General features: G+C 41.9%; 1 protein-coding gene across 2 annotated transcripts in view; it reads left to right on the top strand.

Annotated features, from left to right (window-relative positions):
- USP40 (ubiquitin specific peptidase 40) overlaps positions 1-21,170 on the top strand; it is a 570,914-nt gene that overhangs the window by 305,536 nt on the left and 244,208 nt on the right. For both annotated transcript variants that reach the window (XM_069225530.1, XM_069225531.1), the window contains 6 exons: positions 5,458-5,521; positions 6,058-6,111; positions 6,935-7,023; positions 9,598-9,684; positions 11,864-11,900; positions 12,693-12,760. In XM_069225530.1, coding sequence (XP_069081631.1) covers positions 5,458-5,521; positions 6,058-6,111; positions 6,935-7,023; positions 9,598-9,684; positions 11,864-11,900; positions 12,693-12,760 — 399 coding nt within the window. The remainder of the gene's footprint in view (positions 1-5,457; positions 5,522-6,057; positions 6,112-6,934; positions 7,024-9,597; positions 9,685-11,863; positions 11,901-12,692; positions 12,761-21,170) is intronic.

Raw genomic sequence — 21,170 nt, 5'->3', positions numbered from 1 at the left:
CAAGGCTGATAACCTCCATATTTTACTTGTCACCATAACCAGCTTTAACCTACTGTGCTGGGCATAAACTTTCCTACAAAACAATCATCAGATAGACCATAATAAAACTACAAACATGAGCAAAATAGTTGTCAAAATAATATACAATTCTTTCTATTAGAACTTAATAATGATTACCATACTGAAAAGATTAGGTCCTCATGGTTTCTGTGGGTAATCAGTACTAACACCCTTGCTTACTACAGTAATCTGCAAGCTACTGTGTAACAAAATGCCTTTCTATACTCTTTAGCACAGTATGATAACAATCCACATGTGAAAGCCTGTTGAATTTAACACACTCTTTACACAGTAAGCCATGCCTACTTGCATTGGCATAGTGTTTCATTATAAATTTCTCGCACCCAAGGAATCTGACATAACTTTTGACATTTAAGCGGTAAGGCCTTTAGGCTTTACTATTGGCTTGACACTATAAGCAGCAAAGGACTGCAGAAGTGCTCATAAGCTGGCAACCATTATGTATTCTGTTATAAAATTACAAATACTTACAAAATTGCAACTGACAAAATTATACTCTTCTGTGTAGGACCTAACAGGAATCATCACTCTAAAAATCTTCAACTCCCACACGTTTTGTCAGAGTAGGTGACCAAAAAGGAAAAGTCTTGCCTACTGTGGGACTCTGTGAGATTACATGCAGCATAATACCTGTCTACAGCCTGTAACATAGTGTGATAATAATTACATTTTGTTTTTAACAAATACTTTTCACAGCAAATAAGCCAAACCTACTACATCTGTCATAACTTTTCATAAAAAAACAGACCAGACATATTCCATCTGGCATAACCTTTCCCAGCGAACAAATCAGGACTATTGCTGTTATTCTTGGCGTCTAATCATGACCAACTGAGGCCTACCATACTGAGCGTAGGATTTCCCGCAAGGCAACATTCAGTCATAAAATTACAATTATCTACAGTTACAGTTGGGAAAGAAAAATTGTATTGTTCCTAAGAATGTCTATCAAGGTTTCGCCCAGGCTACTCTTTTATACCCACAGGATAAACACCACCAAAACCTTTGCCTACTTTGTTAACCTGTGAGATTCCATGTAACAAAATACCTTCCCTTAAGCTTTAAATAGAGTAAGAACAATCCACTCTTTAACAAATGCTTTTCGTAATAAATGTGTCAGGCCTAGTGCCTTTACCTTAACTTTGCATAGCAAACATGCCTATAGCCTTCAACACTGGCTTCTCAAAATAACCAACTCTGAACTACTGTGTTGTGCATAAGATTTCCCACATGGCAACCATCACAAATTCTATATTATGAATACAAATATGTAAAAAACTGCAAAGGTCAAAACTATATAAAAGCAGTCGTAAAGAAGCCTAATAAGGATAATCATAGTGCATTTCTATCCCAGTGGCTTGCCTTCTGAGGTAATCTGTGAGATTCCATGTAATAAAATACCCACCTACAGGCTTTAGCACACTGTAATAACAATCCATTCTTAATAGCATTTTGCCTTTAACATATATTCTTCACAATAAGTAAGTCAGGCATACTGTATTAGACATATTGTTTCATAATGAACCAAAGAGGCCTATACTCTTAACCATTTGTTTGACACTGTAACCATACAAACCTGTTCAAGTGCACATAAACTCGCAGCATCGGGCATTGTTACAAAATCGCAAACATGGAGAAAAAATATTTGCAAAACAATATATGACCCCTCTTTGCTGGCCCTAACAAGAATCATCCCAGTGAAATTCTACTCCAAGGGTTTGGCAAAGTAGGTGGCCAACACCAAAACCCTTGCCTAGTACAGTAATCAGTGAGATTAAATGCTACAAATTAACTTTTGATATGAATGTGATAACAACCCACTGTTAAAGGCCTACTGGCTTTAACAAACGCTTTTCGCAATAAATAAGCTAGACCAACTGCGTTTGTCTTAACTTTTCATGATAAACAGATAAGGCATATGGTATCCAACATAATCTTTAACCAACAAGGCATATAGCTTGTCACCATAATCAGCTCAGGCCTATTGTTATGAGTGTTCCCCCAAGGTAACGCTCAGACAGAAAGTCATAAAGTTACAAAGGCATACAAAAATAACACTATTTCTCCTAAGGATTCTCACAGAGCAAATCTTCTACATCCACAGTTTGTCACAGGGAGTAACCAACGCCAAAACCCTTGCCTACTGAAGTAATCTGTGAAATTCCATGTTTCAAAGTCCTTCTCTGCAAGCATTCACCCTTAAGTGGATTGATATTAACCTATGCTTTTTACAATAAATAAGTCAGACCTACTGCCTTTTACACAACATTTCTTGAAACAACAATCAGGCCTATAGCTATGATCATTGGCTTGCGACTATAATTGACCCAGTCCTGCTGTACTAATTAAGTATAAGCTTGAAGCTGGCTTAAAGCCAACAGAGCACTATACATAGTCAAAAGCAAGTGTTAAATTGGCGCGTTGTAAGAGAAAAAGTGGAGTTATGGACAGATAATAAATTGTGATGCAATCTTCTTTAAAGACGTGAGTCTCCAGCTCTTTTCTGAATAGGATCAGCATTAGGGTTTTCTGATGGCTACAGGAATGTTGTTCCAGATACTGGGTTCATAGAGGAAAAAGGCCTGCTGTCTTATTTGTTTGAGTTTTTTGCACTTCTTATTCTGCAGTGTGATGGTGTCCTAGCTGCCGGTGTTCCGAGAACCACCAGGGTGAGCTTGCCTGCAAGATGAGCAAGGGTGCTGGTTGTGATGGCTTTGTAAATGATGAAGCTGGTTTTTGAAGTTGGTGCAGGCCGTCAAGGTGAGGCAGTTGAGTGTCATCAGGATGTAACTGATGCAATCTTATTTCTTCAGGCTGTTTTTTGCCTGATCACATAATGTGTGCAAGAGTAAATGGGTTTGAAAAGCAGTTCTGAAATGGTTTGACTTAATGTATGAGAAAAAGCTGATACCAGGACATCTTTACTTTTTTGGCAATGTTTTCCTTGAGAGAGAGGTTTGTGTCTAGGGTGAATCAAAGTGATGTGGCATTTGGTGAGATTAGGGATTCCAAACTGTCAAGGTTCATGTCATTAATATAGGTTTGTACTGCAGCTTGCTTATTGTTCTTGGCTAATAACATTAATTCTGTCTTGGTTGGTTTGAGCTTCAGTTACATGCTAGAAATCCAGGTCTGGATGATGTGTAAACAGTGTTTCAGGCATTGGATGTCTGAAGCAGAGGAGTCTTTCAAGTAGAGTTGCATGTCTTCCAAGTGGCTTCATGTAAAGAATAAAGATGACGGGAGACAGTAGGGAACCCTGGGAGACTCCATGTGAGAGGGATCGTTTGTGATCTAGAGGTGCCCATGTGAACAAACTGGTGTCGATAGGAATGAAAAAGGAGAACCATTGCTGATGAATCCCATTCATGACACAATCTTGTGAGGGCGGGATGACCAACTGTATTGAAGGTAGTTGAGAGGTTCAGCAATATCTGGAGGCAGGGGTCATCTTCACCTGTGGGCATGAAGCATCATCTATCATACGTGCTGCGGTGTGATCTGTAGGCAGATTGGTAGTCGTTCAGAAGATGGTTAGCACTGATGTGAGCTTGGAGCTGAACATAGCCTGATTTATCACTGATCTTACTGGTGAATGGTAGGTGAGTGGTGGACTGGTAGCTGGCAAGGTCATCAGGGTACAATGTAGGTTTCTTTAGCAGATGGAGGATATGGCCAGACTTAAGAACTTCCAGGAGGATGCCTAGAAAGAGGGAGGCATTGTCAGAGGTAAGTGGGGATAAGAGAGGATCCCCAGAAAGAGCTTTGATGAAGGATGATAAGACATCCTCTTACAGAAGTTGCTTTGATGGACTTGAGTATGTCATCTAGGACTGGGAGAGAGAGGAGTTTGAAGATTGACCATTATAGGTTTCTTCGGGAAGGGGTTGGTGTGAGAGGTGAAGCAGGCTTGGTATCATGATGTGCTGACAGATCTTCTGTATTTTGTCCAATGAAGAAGTGAATTGGTAGCATTGCACTTTTCTATGAGTGAGGAGTAGGTGGGCCCGGCAGGGGACTGATGCAGTGCTTTATTTTCTCGGAAAGCATTCTGCTTCTGTTGGTGGTTTCATTGACTGATTGTATAGTACTTTGCTTTAGCTTTTGTGATGAGGTGTCTTTTTGTTTCATGGAAGGCCGTCATTATCTAGAGGTGCTCAGGGTTTTTTTTTTCTTCCATTTTCTTTCCTGTCTGTGAGTGAATTGTTTATTGTCAGCAAGGGCTTTAGAATCAAAAGGTGCCAACTGCATTGGCTTGCATTTGAGTGTTGTAAATGGGGCGTGGACACTCGCATAGAATTCCAAAACATTGTTGGGTACAAGCACTGTTTTCAGTGGAAGCACACAACTTCAGCTCTGTGAAATCCTGTACTCGTGGTAACCACCAAAAGAGTGAAGCCTAAACCTCTCTCCCAGAAAGTTCTCTTACTTCTTGATTATAGCTGCACTGTCAAGCCAGACCTAAAAAACTGGTTTTAAGGACCTCTTTTCACCGTTTCCTTACTTCTTGCATTTTTAAGTGCTTCTCTATTTAGAGATTTTTTTTTTTTAAGTGAACAGAAGTGGCATTCTACCAGATGTTATGGGTAAAGAAACCAGTTGGACAATGCTGCATAATTTCTGTAGTAGAAGTGATACTGAGTGTGGCAGGCAACCTAATAAATACACTTAAATGATATTGCTGAGGATTGGTTGCTACTTCTGGTTATATTTGATAGGGATAAGACATTGGAATACATTTTTCACTGTTGTAACTCTTGTGCTCCTGCTCCTTTCCTCCAGACAACATCCACCCCACCAACTCCCCTCGGCTCAGTCTGGGTGCATTATACTAATGTTTAGAAATGTTTGAGGAGAAGCTTGTCTTTTGGGAGAAGACCTTGGCACCAAAGACAACATACATGCTATTTCGCTACCCAAGATTTTTTACTTGGCTGTGAGGTGCTTTAGGTTTCTACCCTGCTTTGGAGAAAGTCACAAGTCTAAAGGAAGAGTCTGAAGGAAGAGAGGCTCAAGGACTAGGAGCACAGGAATCACTGAAGTAATCAGGTTGTAATCTGTACATTACGTTCCCTAAGATTCTGCCACTAACTCTGGGAATGGATCCCTAAGACTATGGCTCCATGGAAGGTACTGGGAAAGATTTACTTCTACACCTAGACAACATTACATTGCATGTTATAATGGTGTTACCAGCAAGTACTAGCTCAGTGCCCTCAAAAAGGGATGGAAGGTTTACTGGCACTAACTTCACCAGATTAAGATGATGTTCCAAATGTTTTCCCAAGGGGTTTAAAGGCAATACATGCTAACAATGTGATCTGCAAAAAGAATGCATCCACTTCCTTCACTAACACAACATACTTCAACTCCTAGATGATGTCAGATATTAAAATAAAAGCCATTCAGGACCTGCACGTAGAGGACGAGATTGGTGATGGTAATGTATTTCATGTGCAGCATCCCCAAGTGCTCTTGTTGTTGCTCTTACTTGTGTTATACCCATTGTCTTTGTTGTCTCCCATTGCCCTTGTTCTGTAGCCAGTATCTGTAGCTTGTCCTATGTCTGTGCTTCCCAAAGCTTATTTTCTCTGTGCTTCAAAGGGCTGTTTCCTGCAGCTAATGCAAGATCTCATCCTATGTCGACTCTTAGTTTCCTACCTCTCTTTCTGCTGTTAATGTCTCTTGTCCTTGGCTGACCTGTCAGATCTAGGCCATTGGTTCTGCTCCTTATCATCTGTGCAGACATTGTATATGATGAAGCCTCCTATATTTGCTATTTCAATTCAAGAGGTTTATGTAGAATGACACAATGAAGACTAAAGAATGAGGCAATTGTGGAGCCAAAGGGAGGGAGAACATTTCTTAAAGGAGGCTAGAAAAACAATTAGGGAGGGGCTCCAACTTGGTGGCGGTTGCATTGTTTCTAATTAAAGGATTTGTTAGATCATATCTACTCCTTTTTCTCTTTTTCAGCAAGTGACATCTGCCTTAGACCCATTGACAAAAATGGCAAATTTCTCCCTCCAGGTAAGAAGAATCCTATTGTCTAAATGGTTCTTGTATAACTATGATAAATAGTCAAATACTTTTAGGATGGCAGCTCTTTATCCTGATTTGTTTGATCAGAGATTAGAGGTTTCAGGAGCAAACCAATTTTATTTTTTGTTATTGTAACTTTTAATGATTCTAATTATTTACAAAGGGCGTTGCACCATATTACTGCAGTGGGATTGAGTTATGTCGTCTTGATTTTTTAGCATCTCCCAACGACATTACACAAATGACTTCATATATTTGTCCCTTTTGTCTCGCCATACTTTTAGTCCTGTAATTTATGAGGTCAATATCATTCATTCTAGAGCTGAAAAGGCACTTAACCCTGTGTTAGAAGTCAGAGTTCATCAGTACCATAGATGGAATGCTGTGCAAGCTTGTGTCAGTCCCCTAATGCATCCAGCTGTAGCAGCACAAGGGTTTATGATCCTTGGAGGCATCTAGTAGCGGAAATGTTAGACTGTATACCTAGGGCCATCCTCTCAGCATGTACTGTTCCAGTTCTCTGAGCCATCCATCTCTAGAAGTGACATGTTCTGTATCCAGTAATAGAGATCTGAGGTGTAGGTTCATGTACCAGTTGTGTGAGACACTCACTCCTAGATATTACTTTGTATCCCTTTTGCTTTATGCCAGATTACTGTACAAAGTCCTAATCACATCTTGTACTATCAATTAAATCCCGTCTTTGGCTCACCCCAAGCACATGGAGTCCTAGAGATGCACTGCTGGTAGAAACCTTACTGTCCTAATGCCCGTACAGAATTTCTTACATTGTTGTGTTTCCCCCTTCTAGTGGGAGACTGTTTAACAGTGGAGGAGGCTCATGTGAGAATGAGAAGCTCCTTGGGACTGTGTGTGGGACAAGCTCCATCCTCCACCCAGGTGAGCTGGATAAGAACATTACGTGTTGAGGAGTACTTTCACAGCTGGTTGCCTGCAACCTCTGCTCAATCAGTGAAGTAATTTACAATGCACTGAACTGAGGTGGCTAACCTGTGCTCGGGAGTAGTGAGAGGTATTCAATAATGAAAGATATAGGGAGGTTGTAAGGCCTTATTTAATGCCATTAGTAGTGTCATGAGAATGTCATGTGAGTTTATTATAACTGAGATGTCAGTGCATACTGTTCTGAGTGCACAGTGGAGTTGGTGTGCACCTTTCGTGTCCTTGTATCTGTCTTAGTAACCGAGCCTGGTAAATAAGAGAAAGAGTACAGATCCGGTCTTACCATCATTACTGCTTACTGGCACCTTAAAGCCTCTATTTTCTTTTCATCTGCATGTTTGTGGTCACCTACCGCACAGCAATTATTTGGTAGATGTCCTCTGACTTTTTAACATAAATATGTTGGCTTTTGTTGCTGGTGATGTTATTGAGATGGTGTACTTCATACTTGTATGTATGTATATGTGCTGCAGAGTATAGGATGCCTAAGGGTTGGCAGCGTGGAGTCTGGGATGCCATGTAGTAGGGCATTAACACCATCCAGATGAAAGAGAATGAGGGTTTGAAAAGCAGTTCTGAAGTCAATTTCAAGAAGAAACATTGTGACTTTCTTTAGAAGAGAGACTGGTACCAGGCGGTCTTTGTTTTAGTGGCAATATATTCTTTAAGGGTGAGGTTGGTGTCCAGGGAGAACCTGAGTGACTTCACAAATTCCAGGAATTCTGTCTTGGTTGGGTTGAGGTTCAGACAGTTGCTGGACTTTCAAGTCTGGATGATGTTCAAGCAGTATTTGAAGTGTTGAATGTCTGAAGAGGAGGGGATTTTCAGGTAGAGGTGTGCATCATTGACATATTGGTGAATCTTGATGCTGTTATCTGAAAATAGAGAGCAAAGTGGCTCCATGTAAATGTTGAAGGAGACAGTATGCATGGAACCCTGGAGTCTCCACAGGTTATAGAGATCTTTTGTGTCCTGGAGGTAGCCATGTGATCAAACTGGTGCTAGTTGGATGAGTAGGAGGGGAACCAGTGAAGATCATTTCAGGTTAATACCATTTGAGACTCCAGGGTGCTTATGAGGAAGGAATGGGAAACTGTGTCAAAGGCAGCTGAGAGGTCTAGCAAGAGGAAGCATACTTTGCTATTGGAATAAAAACCTTGACTGTCTTTTGGTATTGCACTGTTTTTATTCTTGTCCTAGGCTGTTGTAGTGACTTGCTCCTAGGCCTTTGTAGTAGCTTGTTCTGGTAGCATCGCATCACACTGGCTTGTTCTGGAGGCATTGTAGTGACTTAGTGTGGGGGCATTCTAGTGGCTTAGTGTGAAGACATTGCAGTGGCTTGGTCAGGAATTGTTTAAGCTGGATCTAGGGCTTTTAACTGCTTGGTCTAGAGAAAACGGGGCATTACAGTGGTTTTATTTGGGGGAATTGCAGCAGCTTTATAGTAGGCATGTAGTAACTTTCCTGGGGAAAAGGTCTAGTTGCAGGCAGTTGTGCTGGCTTGGATCAGGCAGCGTTGTGTGGGCTTGATTCTGGCAGCTTTTTACCAGCTTAGTTCAGGCTGCATTATGCTGGCTTGGGTCGTGTGGCATTGTATCAACTTGGGTTAGGCAGCAGCACCAGGCCAGCTTCATTTTTGCAGCATTGTGATGGCTTAGTTCGGGAAACATTGTACTGGCTTGGTAAGGGTAGCATTGTATGACCCAGTTTTTGAGGAGTCTTTTGACTTAGTCTGAAAGCATTGCAGTGTCTCTAGGTGACATGCTATTGTGATCCATGTGTGCTTAAGTAGCCACTACTCTCACCCATTTTGTTTTTTTACATGAGGATATTTAAGTGTTTGCACCCATTCCTGATGGCTTTTATGTCTGTAACTTTGTGTAGGCTACAGGAAAGTCTTAGATATAAAGTTTCCTTTGCAGCTAACTGGGAAGTGCACTTCATGTATAGAACACAGGACTTAAGATGCTTAAAGACAATTTTCTCATATCAAGCATGTAACCCCTCTCTTGCACGATACACAGTGATTTCCTGTGATGTATGCCTCAAGTACTGTAATGCCCTTTAGTCTGCTTGGGAGTGAACCAGTTTTTTATTTTTTTTTATCTCTGTTAGTTTGGCTAAGGTCTGCCATCTACAGTCCATTCTGTAGTGTGTGTGTGTGTGTGTCTAGTTTGACCTAGGCTTTTCACCCAACATATGGCATACAAAACCTCTCCAATTTAGTTCAGAGTTGCACAGCTGATTGTCACTAGACCATAGTTGGCCACTATTCTTGTTGTGATGCGGTGCCTCCTTCTTCATTATCCCTCTTTTCTGTGGTTTTACTTATTTTCTTATTTGGTTACATTCTATTACCTCTGGACTGTTCGTTACCTGAAAATTTAACATGATGAAATGATGAGCCACTGGTTTTCTTGCTCTCTTCCTATACTTTATGTAAAGTTGTGTGTTCCACTGATGTACGATTTAGGAGATTGCAGTTGTAAATGTTATTGTTTATTTTTGTAGCTTTTCCTGTATTTTGTCATGGGAAGTGATGTGCAGGAGGGGCCCGAGCTAGAGATCCTGGTGGAGGAGACGATATCTGTGACAGAGGTAAACATGTATATCCTTCAAGACTGAACATTTCAAAAGATCAAGGCTTTGATTCAGTGCGTCTTGACCTTGCCAGGCTTCTGAGCCATCCATTTCTAGAGGTCAGAGGATCTGAATAACTATGCCAGTCCCTTGAGCCATCAAGGATCAAATGCTCTGTATTCCTTTGCTGTTGAACCCTATACACTAAACCCATTTTGTACCTCCGCTGTTCAGCAAAAGTCATTAAGTCTTAAAGGAGATAAACCGTAGGTCTCAGTGCAATTTAGTGAATATTTCCAGTTGAAATGTACTGTATTCCCGTTCTTTTTCACTGTCAATTTGTTTTCCTACTGCCCTAAAAGGAACACAATAGGTATCCTTTCATTAATAAAGTATAATGAAAGTGTAGCAAGCCCCCTTTCCTTCTTTTTTCTCTAACTGTAACTATGAACCCCAGTATTCCCATCTGTTCAAACTTGGTCATCTGTTACAATATTAACTTAAAGGTGGTGCATACGATTTATGAAGGACAGATCAAGGGTGTATCCCCAACAATTCAGATGAAGCCACCAAACCCCCCCAGTTTTCAGACTATTTTATCAGCTTCAATTCTATTAGAATTTCTCTAAAGTAAAAATTGTTATGGGATGTCTTTTCCTAGTAGGATGTTGGACTCTCACCCACATTATGTGGCATGCTTTATCATCGAGTCTGCTCCTAGTCCAGGGAGCATTTGTCCTAGGCGAGCTTCTATGTCCGTATTTTCGTACTTGTGGAGGTTGCGGGAAATTTGACACCGGAGGGGTCAGTTAAATATACATATATTCCTATCTTCCTATAACAAGACCAAAAACACTAATGCCCTAGAGTAGGCCATAAGGAAATCTACGCAGTATAATATCTGCAGTTTTTGCATTTTAATGTAAAGCCATTTCTGGTTTTTAGCAGTTTCAGGACTGGGTGGATCCCTATGTTGTCAAATCTGTTGTCCAAAAACGATTATTGTCCCTTCAATAATCCAGCATCTGGATTGATTGTTTTGCTCTGTTTTTATCTGCAGTAAAAAAAGTGACAACATTGCATAATGAAAAATAGCACCTTTAAGCAAAAGTGATTTGTCATTTCAAACACTTACTTAAGTACTGGTTCTCTTATTGTACTTGTGTATCCACCCCATGCACACAGACCTCCAAACATGTAAAACATCACACTATGCTGTCATGGTACGTTCTCATATTATTCATTCAAAGTAGTAAAAGCCACAATAAAAACAGCATAGTCTTCTTACCTCTAGTAATAGTAAATATTATTCCTTGAGAGCAGAGGGAAGCAAATCTTCAGATGCTCTGGTTAATAATTCAAGAAATATATTGTTTTTTAGACCAGAATCTTATTAGAGAATACTATCAGTACATAGTAGCAGCTCTGGTTATTATGTTTTTTACTGGTGATTACATATCGTCTTGGTACCTAGTGCTTCTCTGTTGCTCAATTGTAACTGCAGAAGGTGTGAATATTGTAAGTAAAAAAGGGGAGATGCTGAAATAGTAAGAATGACAGCGGACATGTGACTGAATCTGATAAAAGATTTTTAAGATTAGGGTACCCTTTTGGTGGATTCATCTGGTTGATGACCATTATTTGCTTCTTGAGCTTTAATAACCAAATGTACAATTCCCTGAGATTTTTGCATTGTTTGAGCACTTTATGAACACTATTTACTCCTAAAATCAAGGAAGTTTTCCACTGATAAACTCCAACTTTCAATTATATATGGCTGTAAACAAAGACTCAGATATGTCCTAATTCAAAGTTGGTGCTACCTTGAACATTACTTTGTCAGCAAAGCAAGACCACTCAGAGTCTTCATAGTGAGCTTTTTTTTTCCTTTAGAAGCTCTTTGCCGCTCCATCCTTTAAATATGTCAGGCAATACTGTAAGCATATTGTGGGGGTTGTTCTTGCACCACTCCTCATCTCCTGTTTGTTGGTCATCGTATCAGAAATCTCAAGGCATCAAATGAGTTCCAGTGATCATATTTGAGGGATAACAAGTGCATGAATCTCCCAGATGTGTACACTCTTGTTTGGTTACATGCCACACTGACTCTCAGCTATGCAGCTCCCAACTCATACGTACCCTTAATCTGTCTGTCTGTCCTCATCTTTACTGATTATTTGTTTATGCTTACTTCTAGTGTCTGCAAATGATGCTGGCAAAGGCTGGATTATCAGGTTAGTCTCAGTTGCTCTCACAGTGTTTGGGACGGAGGTAGTGGAGGGTCTAGCTCGTATCTATTTGGTTTTCTTTCTGAATTCTGGTGAATTGTGTATGGTACCTTATCCTGGCTTTTAGTGACATGAGCAGAAATCGTCAAGCATAGAGAACCAACCTAATGAAGTACACAAGGTGCTATCTAATAAGTGTCATATTAGCTGGGTTTCTGCCTCACCGTGTTTGAAAAGTGTATATTTCTCATTAATTGTTGCATGTTTTTGAGGGTTGGATGGATGTATGGATGTGTTTGTCTTGCGTGTGTGTCTTCCCCCGACAACCTACCATCAGTTATCCTCATTTGCCAGCTTTCTTTTGTTCTTTGTTCATATTTTGCTGCCTGTCTTGTAAATTCTGTTTTCTGTTGCCATGTTTCTGTGCCATCCAGTTGTTCAGGAGTCCCATCTATGTTCTGTTTTTGACACCTTGCACCTATTATATCTGCAGGTGTCAATTATCCCCTTCTTCTCTTGTTAACGTCTTCAGTTCATGCTTAAGTTGTCACCTTTGTACTCAAGACATCATTCCTTTTTAATCTACCTCCCTGTCAGTGTTATGTGATTGCCTTTTCCTTTCATGTTTAGCTTTCTTCATCATCCCTCATTCTGTGACCTGCAGGTATTGTCCTCTTGGCTGATCTGCCTTAATCGGTTGCCACCTTTGTCCATTCTGTTTTTGCTGTTATTGTCTTGGTCTTCCGACATTCTCTGTCTAGTATTTCCCTCATTGTGTTCTTTGTTACATTTCTGCAGGTGACGGTGGGTGGCATTTGAGAAAGATGGACTGGTGCTATGAAGCTGGCGAACCCTTGGATGAGGCGGTATGACAAGAAATTAATTGTATATGATGTTCCACACCACAGTTACGCCATGATATTTTTTCTCAAATGCATGTTTGTACTTTATTCAGAAAATAGACCAACTATGCGACACCTGACTTCTCCATTAATTATGGCTGTGCTTAGTAGGTTGTACTTAGAAAATTGTTTGCAAATCTGGTGATTAAGAGCTTTACCCTGTTACTTTCAGGGTAAAGTTCACCCTTCGCTTTCCAAGGGACTCGAGTGCTGTTCTACATCAATCTGTGAAATCATAAAGCAAAAGGACCAGCTTTATGCATCACCAAAACATACAGCACAAGTGGCCCCACAAAAGGCCAAATTTCCTGTGCTTCTCCAGAAGGGACACACTAGCCTTGTGCTTCTCCATTGCTCAAGTAGTAGTGGACATCATCTACCTGGCCTAACCAGTCTGTTGCTCCCAGGGGCCTATGCACATCTTATTTTCAAGATGGCAGAATCAAGTGGCAACCTGGCAGAGCTCTGTGCACCTCCTTAGGGAAGGGGCTGGGCAGGTGGTGGTCACTCCCCTGTCCTTTGTGTAGTTTTGCACAAGAGCAGGAACCAGGGGTTCCTGAACTGGTTCAAATTGGATTATGCAAGGAGAGCACCAGATGTGCCTTTCAAAGCAGTCTGGTGGCACTCAGAAGCTCTCCCCACCTCAGCCCTTAGACACCTAATACACAGGGAGAGGTGGTCACAACTCTTCCTTGCAGGAAATCCTTTGTTCTGCTCCTCCGGCATGAGCCTGGCTCAACTGCGGGAGATTAGAACCGTGTCTGGGGTCAGCAGCAGCATGGGCTACCAGCTGAACCCTGACAAGCTGCACAGGCAGAAGTGGGGGATCCCCTAGGGACCCCCCACAGTACATGGTATCATGCAACTATCACTGGAATCGGTTAATTGCATGATTCCAACATGCTTGATACCAAACATGCCTAGATTCGGAGAAGCCATTATGTAGTTACACCACTCGTGTTGACCAGTGTCCATTACATACCCTAAAATGGCTTCCCCGCTCTTAGAGTCCAGGAATTGGCTGGGGTCTGTAGGGGCTCCCCGCTCATGCAGGAGTACCCTTATAATTAGAGACGTATGCCCTGCCCTTGGGCTTAAGGGCATACCAGAGGTGTGACTTATAATGTCTAAGTGCAGTGGGAGGTTTGGTAATGAAAGGGTGCATGCACCATTTCACGCAGACTGCAGTGACAGTCTTGCAGACACAGTTTGCATGGGCTACCATGGGTGGCACAATACATGCTGTAGCCCATGGGGGCTGGGAAACCCCTGGTGTACCATTGCCCTACCTAAGTACCATGTATTAGACACTTACATGATGCACCAGTATACCAATTGTGGGTGTAAAAAGTTTACTAGCAACCAAATTTAGGGGAGAGAGCACTGGCCCTGGGGACCCTATTAGCAGGATCTCAGTGCACTACAGTCCAAAACATACTAACATCAGGCACAAAAGTGAGGGGTACTACAACCAGAACACAGCTCACTACACTTACATCTCCAGAAATGTTTTTTAAGAGTTGTCTTAACTCCACTACAGTGGAAAACCAACTGTTTAGCTTTGGTACAGAGAGAACAGTTTTCTTTTACTCCATTGTTAATGGTGTAAGGTACATAATCTAGCTTCTCTGTTAAACCCAGACAGTGTCCCCATAAAGCACAAGGTAGTTAATTGATAGCCTGAACTACATGTTATAATTGTAAGTCTGTATAGAAGGCTTACTTTAGCACACGCTGTAGGAGGTACATGAATATATATATGTTCGGTGGCATGTGTAGCTGCAGATACACATGCTGTGCATTATCCTGCTATCTAGTGTTGGGCTCGGAGCGTTACAAGTTGTTTTTCTTCGAAGAAGTCTTTTCGAGTCACGAGACCGAGGGACTCCTCCCTTTCGGCTCCATTGCGCATGGGCATCGACTCCATCTTAGATTGTTTTCTTTCCGCCATCGGGTTCGGACGTGTTCCTCTTCGCTCTGTATTTCGAATCGGGAAAGTTAGCTAAATATCGAAAATTCAACGGTATTGTTCGCGCTCGGTACCGGTTTAGTGTTAGCGTATCGACACCGATAGTAAAGGCGCTCCAGCAGCACTTCAGGGCTTCCGCTCTTCAGTGGGGCCTGGTCGGCCCGACCGCATCCATCGCCGAAACTAATGGACCGGATCCCCTTCCGCTTCTGTCCGAAGTGCCACTCGAAGTATCCTTATACAGACCAACACTTGGTCTGTAATCTGTGTTTATCACGAGAACACAGGGAGGATACTTGTGAGGCCTGTCGGGCGTTTCGATCAAAAAAGACCCTACGTGATCGAAGAGCGAGAAGACTACAAATGGCGTCGACACCGAGAGAACAACTCAACGTCGAAGAGGAGGAAAGAATTTCCATCCAGGGGACGGACTCTGATGAATCCGAAAGTGAGCGACCCACGACTATGCAGAAAACAGTGAGTAAAACTGCCCCATCCAAAACTCACACAAAGATCGTTAAGGCCAAGGGGATGCCACCACCAGCAGGCCATGGCTTAACCCATCGAAAAGAAGGTGACCAAATATCGGCACTGAAAAAGGCCAAAGAATTGCCGAAGACATCCGACTCCGTTTGAGATTCAGGCACCAAACAATCTCGACACCGAGAGTTTGACTCACCCAAGGTGAGAAAAGTAACGTCGGAACCGAAAAAGACTTTATCGGAAGCATCGGTACCGAAAAAAGCAGCTTCGGAGCCGCAAAGAAGCTCTTACACAGAAGAGCAAGGACTTTCCAGTCAACTGCATGAAAAACACAGATTTGAGCAGGAAATAAGTATGGGGGAACCAGACCATACACAAAGGAGGTTGCATATCCAGAAAGAGACTGGAAAAATACAAACTCTTCCTCCAATCAAAACCAGACGAAAGCTGGCATTTCATGAGTCAGAAATGCAGCCGAAGGCGAAGGTGCCCAGAGATAAAACCTCACCACCAAGGTTTTCTCCACAACCTTCCCCACTACACTCACCACAGCTGTCCCCAGTAAGAACACCTCCAATGCAATCACCTACGCATACAGGGATGACACAGGATGATCCGGATGCATGGGACTTATATGATGCACCAGTATCAGACAACAGCCCAGATTGTTACCCAACAAGGCCGTCCCCTCCAGAGGACAGTACTGCATATATGCAGGTATTATCAAGGGCAGCTACGTTCCACAAAGTAGCAATGCATTCAGAGCCAATAGAGGATGATTTCCTGTTCAACACCTTGGCATCCACCCACACTTCCTACCAGAGTCTGCCAATGCTCCCGGGCATGCTCAAGCACTCAAAACAGGTATTCCGAGAGCCAGTTAAAGGAAGGGCTATCATGCCTAGGGTGGAGAAAAAATACAAACCTTCCCCAACGGACCCTGTGTTTATAACACAGCAACTTACACCAGACTCGGTGGTTGTAGGAGCAGCAAGAAAGAGGGCAAACTCTCAATCGTCAGGAGACGCTCCACCACCTGACATAGAGAGTAGGAAGTTTGATGCAGCGGGCAAACGAGTGGCAGCACAAGCAGCCAATCAATGGCGGATCGCAAACTCACAAGCCCTACTGGCTCGCTAAGACAGGGCACACTGGGATGAGATGCAACACATTATACAGCACTTGCCCAAAGAACACCAGAAACGTGCCCAACAGGTTGTGGAAGAAGGACAAGCAATATCCAACAACCAAATAAGGTCCCCATTAGACTCGGCAGACACAGCAGCACGAACAGTCAACACTGCCGTAACCATTCTCAGGCATGCATGGTTACTAAGCTCTGGATTCAAACCAGAAATCCAACAAGCAGTGTTAAACATGCCTTTTAACCAAGAACAATTGTTTGGCCCGGAAGTGGAGACAGCAATTGAAAAATTAAAGAAGGACACAGAAACGGCCAAAGCCATGGCCGCGCTCTACTCCCCACAGAGCAGAGGCACATTTAGAAAGTCACAATTTAGAGGGGGGTTTCGAATACAAACACCAGAGCCTTCCACCTCGCAAACCAGACCCACCTATCAGGGATAATACCAAAGAGGAGGGTTTCGTGGCTCATATAGAGGTGGACAATTCCCAAGTGGAAGGGGAAAGTTCCAAACACCTAAAACAAGTCAAACAAAACAGTGACTTCAATGTCACAAAACCCCAACACTTAACACCAGTGGGGGGGAGACTTACCGCATACTACCAAAACTGGACACACATAACTACGGACTCATGGGTCCTAGCCATTATCCAACATGGTTATTGCATAGAATTCACAAATTTCCCACCAGATGTGCCCCCAAGGGCACACAATATGTCCAAACAACACTTAGACCTATTACAACTAGAGGTCCAAACATTATTACAAAAACAAGCAATAGAGTTAGTACCCAACCATCAGAAAGGAACAAGTGTCTACTCACTATATTTCCTAATTCCAAAGAAGGACAAAACGTTAAGACCTATATTAGACCTCAGAACGCTGAATCTCTTCATCAAGTCGGATCACTTCCACATGGTAACACTTCAAGACGTGGTTCCCTTACTAAAAAAAAGAGGACTACATGTCAACGTTAGATCTCAAGGATGCCTACTTTCACATACCCATACATCCTTCTCACAGAAAATACTTAAGGTTTGTAATACACGGCGTACACTATCAATTCAAAGTGTTACCGTTCGGGATAAAAACAGCCCCAAGGGTATTCACAAAATGCCTTGCAGTGGTAGCCGCCTACATAAGGAGACCGCATATGCACGTATTCCCATACATAGACGACTGGCTAATAAAAACCAGCACTCAACAACAGTGTCTTCTTCACACGCAATACGTTATAGAAACTCTACACAAACTAGGATTTTCTATAAATTACCAGAAATCACATCTGCAGCCATCCCAAATATAACAATACTTGGGAGCAACTCTCAACACACAAAAAGTGATTGCCATTCCAAGTCTACAAAGGGTCCAAGCGTTCCAAAATATAACATCAAACATACAGCCAAATCAACACTACCAAGTAAGGTTTGTAATGAAACTTCTAGGCATGATGTCTTCATGCATAGCCATTGTCCCAAACGCGAGATTACACATGTGGCCCTTACAACAGTGCCTAGCAAAACAATGGACACAAGCACAGGGCCAACTCCAAGATCTAGTGTTGGTAGACCGCCAGACACACTTCTCGCTTCAATGGTGGAACCCTATAAATTTCAACCAAGGGCGGCCATTCCAGGACCCAGTGCCTCAAGACGTGATCACAACAGATGCTTCCATGATGGGGAGCATACCTCAACCAGCACAGCATACAGGGACAATGGGACAATCAACATAAACAATTCCACATAAATCATTTAGAACAGTTGGCAGTGTTTCTAGCATTAAAAGCATTTAAACCACTAATAGCCCACAAATACATTCTTGTCAAAACTGACAACAATGTATTATCTCAACAAGCAAGGAGGGACACATTCGTCACAACTGTGTCTCTTAGCACAAAAAGTTTGGCATTGGGCAATTCTCAATCACATTCGCCTAATAGCACAATATATCCCAGGCATTCAGAACCAGTTGGCCGACAATCTCAGTCGAGTTCACCAACAAACACACGAATGGTAAATTCATCCCCAGATCCTACAAGATTACTTCCTACGCTGGGGAACACCAAAAATAGACCTATTCGCAACAAAAGAAAACGCAAAATGACTAAACTTCGCGTCCAGATACCCACACCCTCAATCCAAGGGCAATGCGCTATGGATGAGTTGGTCAGGGATATTTGCTTACGCTTTTCCCCTCTCCCACTCATTCCTTATCTGGTAAACAAACTAAGTCAAAACAAACTCAAACTAATACTCATAGCACCAACCTGGGCTCGCCAACCGTGGTACACAACACTGCTGGACCTATCAGTAGTACCTCACATCAAATTACCAAACAGGCCAGATCTGTTAACTCAACACAAACAACAGATCAGACACCCGAATCCAGCATCACTCAATCTAGCAATCTGGCTCCTGAAGTCTTAGAATTTGGACACTTAGACCTTACACAAGAATTTATGGAGGTCATTAAACAAGCTAGAAAACCCACTACAAGACATTGTTAAGCAAACAAATGGAAAAGATTTGTTTACTACTGCCACCCTAATCAAATTCAACCACTAGATGCTTCCGCAAAGGACATTGTAGGCTACTTATTACACTTACAAAAGTCTAAGTTAGCATTCTCTTCAATTAAAATACATCTCACAGCAATATCTATGTAAATGATGAGGCACCCGTTGACCTAGTGTACAAATCCCTAAAAATAGGGGCTTTTATTTTTTGGATATGTTCCTATATGTGTACAAAAAACAACAAATATTACAAATTCAATAACTAGTTAACCGACAATTCATCATAATATCACAGATCTTGAATTCCTGTTTTTTTAATGCTCAATCAAACGTTCAAAATTCCCCCTTAATGTTAATTGATTTTTTCACAAGAGTCTAAAGACACCAGTCCATTTCCTTCCAAGTTAACTGAATAAGCTAATGATGCTCCATTAGATTTCCAAAGTCCATTTTGTTCAATTATAAGTGTTCCTCCAATACTTTTTATCACCTCTAATTTGAGTAGAAATCCAATTTAAATCAAAATGTCCAAATTCCTTGCAACGACCTCACAGCCAACACGTGTTTTGTCACTTGACTTCCTCAGGGCTGGAATAAAGTCGCTTCTACAGTCAACATTTGGGGTTTTAGGGTGTATTCGCCATAGTAGTGCACCGTTGTAGATACTTTAATTTGAATTAACTTAATGTAAGTGAGTTTTCCTTGGTGCGCCACGTCTCCCCTTAAAATACACCTCCCTTTTGTACAAATCACAGCAATATCTGCCTATCTGCAGATTACACATTCAACATCGCTTTTTAGAATCCCAGTCATCAAAGCATTTATGGAGGGACTAAAAAGAATCATACCCCCAAGAACACCACCAGTACCTTCGTGGAACCTTAATATTGTATAAACACAACTCATGGGACCACCATTCGAACCCATGCACTCTTGTGGAATGCAATACTTAACTTGGAAAGTAGCCTTTCTAATAGCTATCACATCACTTTGAATAGTAAGTGAGATACAAGCATTTACTATATAAGAACCCTTTATACAGATATATAAACATAAAGTGGATCTCCGTACAAATCCCAAATTCCTACCAAAGGTCATATCTCCATTCCACCTAAACCAAACAGTGGAACTCCCAGTCTTCTTTCCACAACCAGACTCAGTAGCCGAAAGAGCCTTACATACATTAGACATAAAAAGAGCACTAATGTATTACATTGACAGAACAAAACAATTTCGTAAAACAAAACAATTGTTCGTAGCCTTCCAAAAGCCTCATGCAGGTAATCCTATATCCAAACAAGGCATTGCCAGATGGATAGTTAAATGTATTCAAACTTGCTATATTAAAGCAAAAAGGAATCTACCTATTACACCAAGAGCGCATTCCACTAGGAAAAAAGGCGCCACAATGGCTTTTCTGGGGAATATACCTATGACAGAAATTTGTAAGGCAGCCACCTGGTCTACGTCTCATACATTCACGAAGCATTACTGTGTAGATGTGTTAACAACACAACAAGCCACAGTAGGACAGGCCGTATTGAGAACATTATTTCAGACAACTTAATCTCCTACAGGCTAAGCCACCGCTTTTTGGGGGAGATTACTGCTTATTAGTCTATGCACAGCATGTGTATCTGCAGCTACATATGCCACTGAACGGAAAATGTCACTTACCCAGTGTACATCTGTTCGTGGCATGAGATGCTGCAGATTCACATGCGCCCTCCCACCTCCCCGGGAGCCTGTAGCCGTTATTAGTTGAATGAAAATTGTAAATTTGTAAATAAACATTATTTTAATACACATTATGTACATACATACCTACTCCATTGCATGGGCACATCTAGTATATTCACAACTCCTACCTCACCCTCTGCGGGGAAAACAATCTAAGATGGAGTCGACGCCCATGCACAGTGGACCCGAAAGGGAGGAGTCCCTCGGTCTCGTGACTCGAAAAGACTTCTTCGAAGAAAAACAACTTGTAACACTCCGAGCCCAACACTAGATGGCAGGATAATGCACAGCATGTGAATCTGCAGCGTCTCATGCCACTAACAGATGTACACTGGGTAAGTGACATTTTCCATCCATTTGTTGATTGTCTTATTTTAAGACCCTGAGTGCACAGGTACGTTTGTATTACTTAGTGTGGAAACCAGTCTCCACTCATCAAAGTCTGCCTCAACTCCATGAAGTGCCTTTAAACAAGAAATGGTTTGGGGTATTTTATTAACAGTGAGCACTGTAGGTATCT

The sequence above is a fragment of the Pleurodeles waltl genome, chromosome 3_1 (genome assembly GCF_031143425.1).
Source record: "Pleurodeles waltl isolate 20211129_DDA chromosome 3_1, aPleWal1.hap1.20221129, whole genome shotgun sequence".
NCBI lineage: Eukaryota > Metazoa > Chordata > Amphibia > Caudata > Salamandridae > Pleurodeles > Pleurodeles waltl.
The sequence above is the reverse complement of the archived record's forward strand: the minus strand, read 5'-3'. Positions and strand labels throughout refer to the sequence as shown.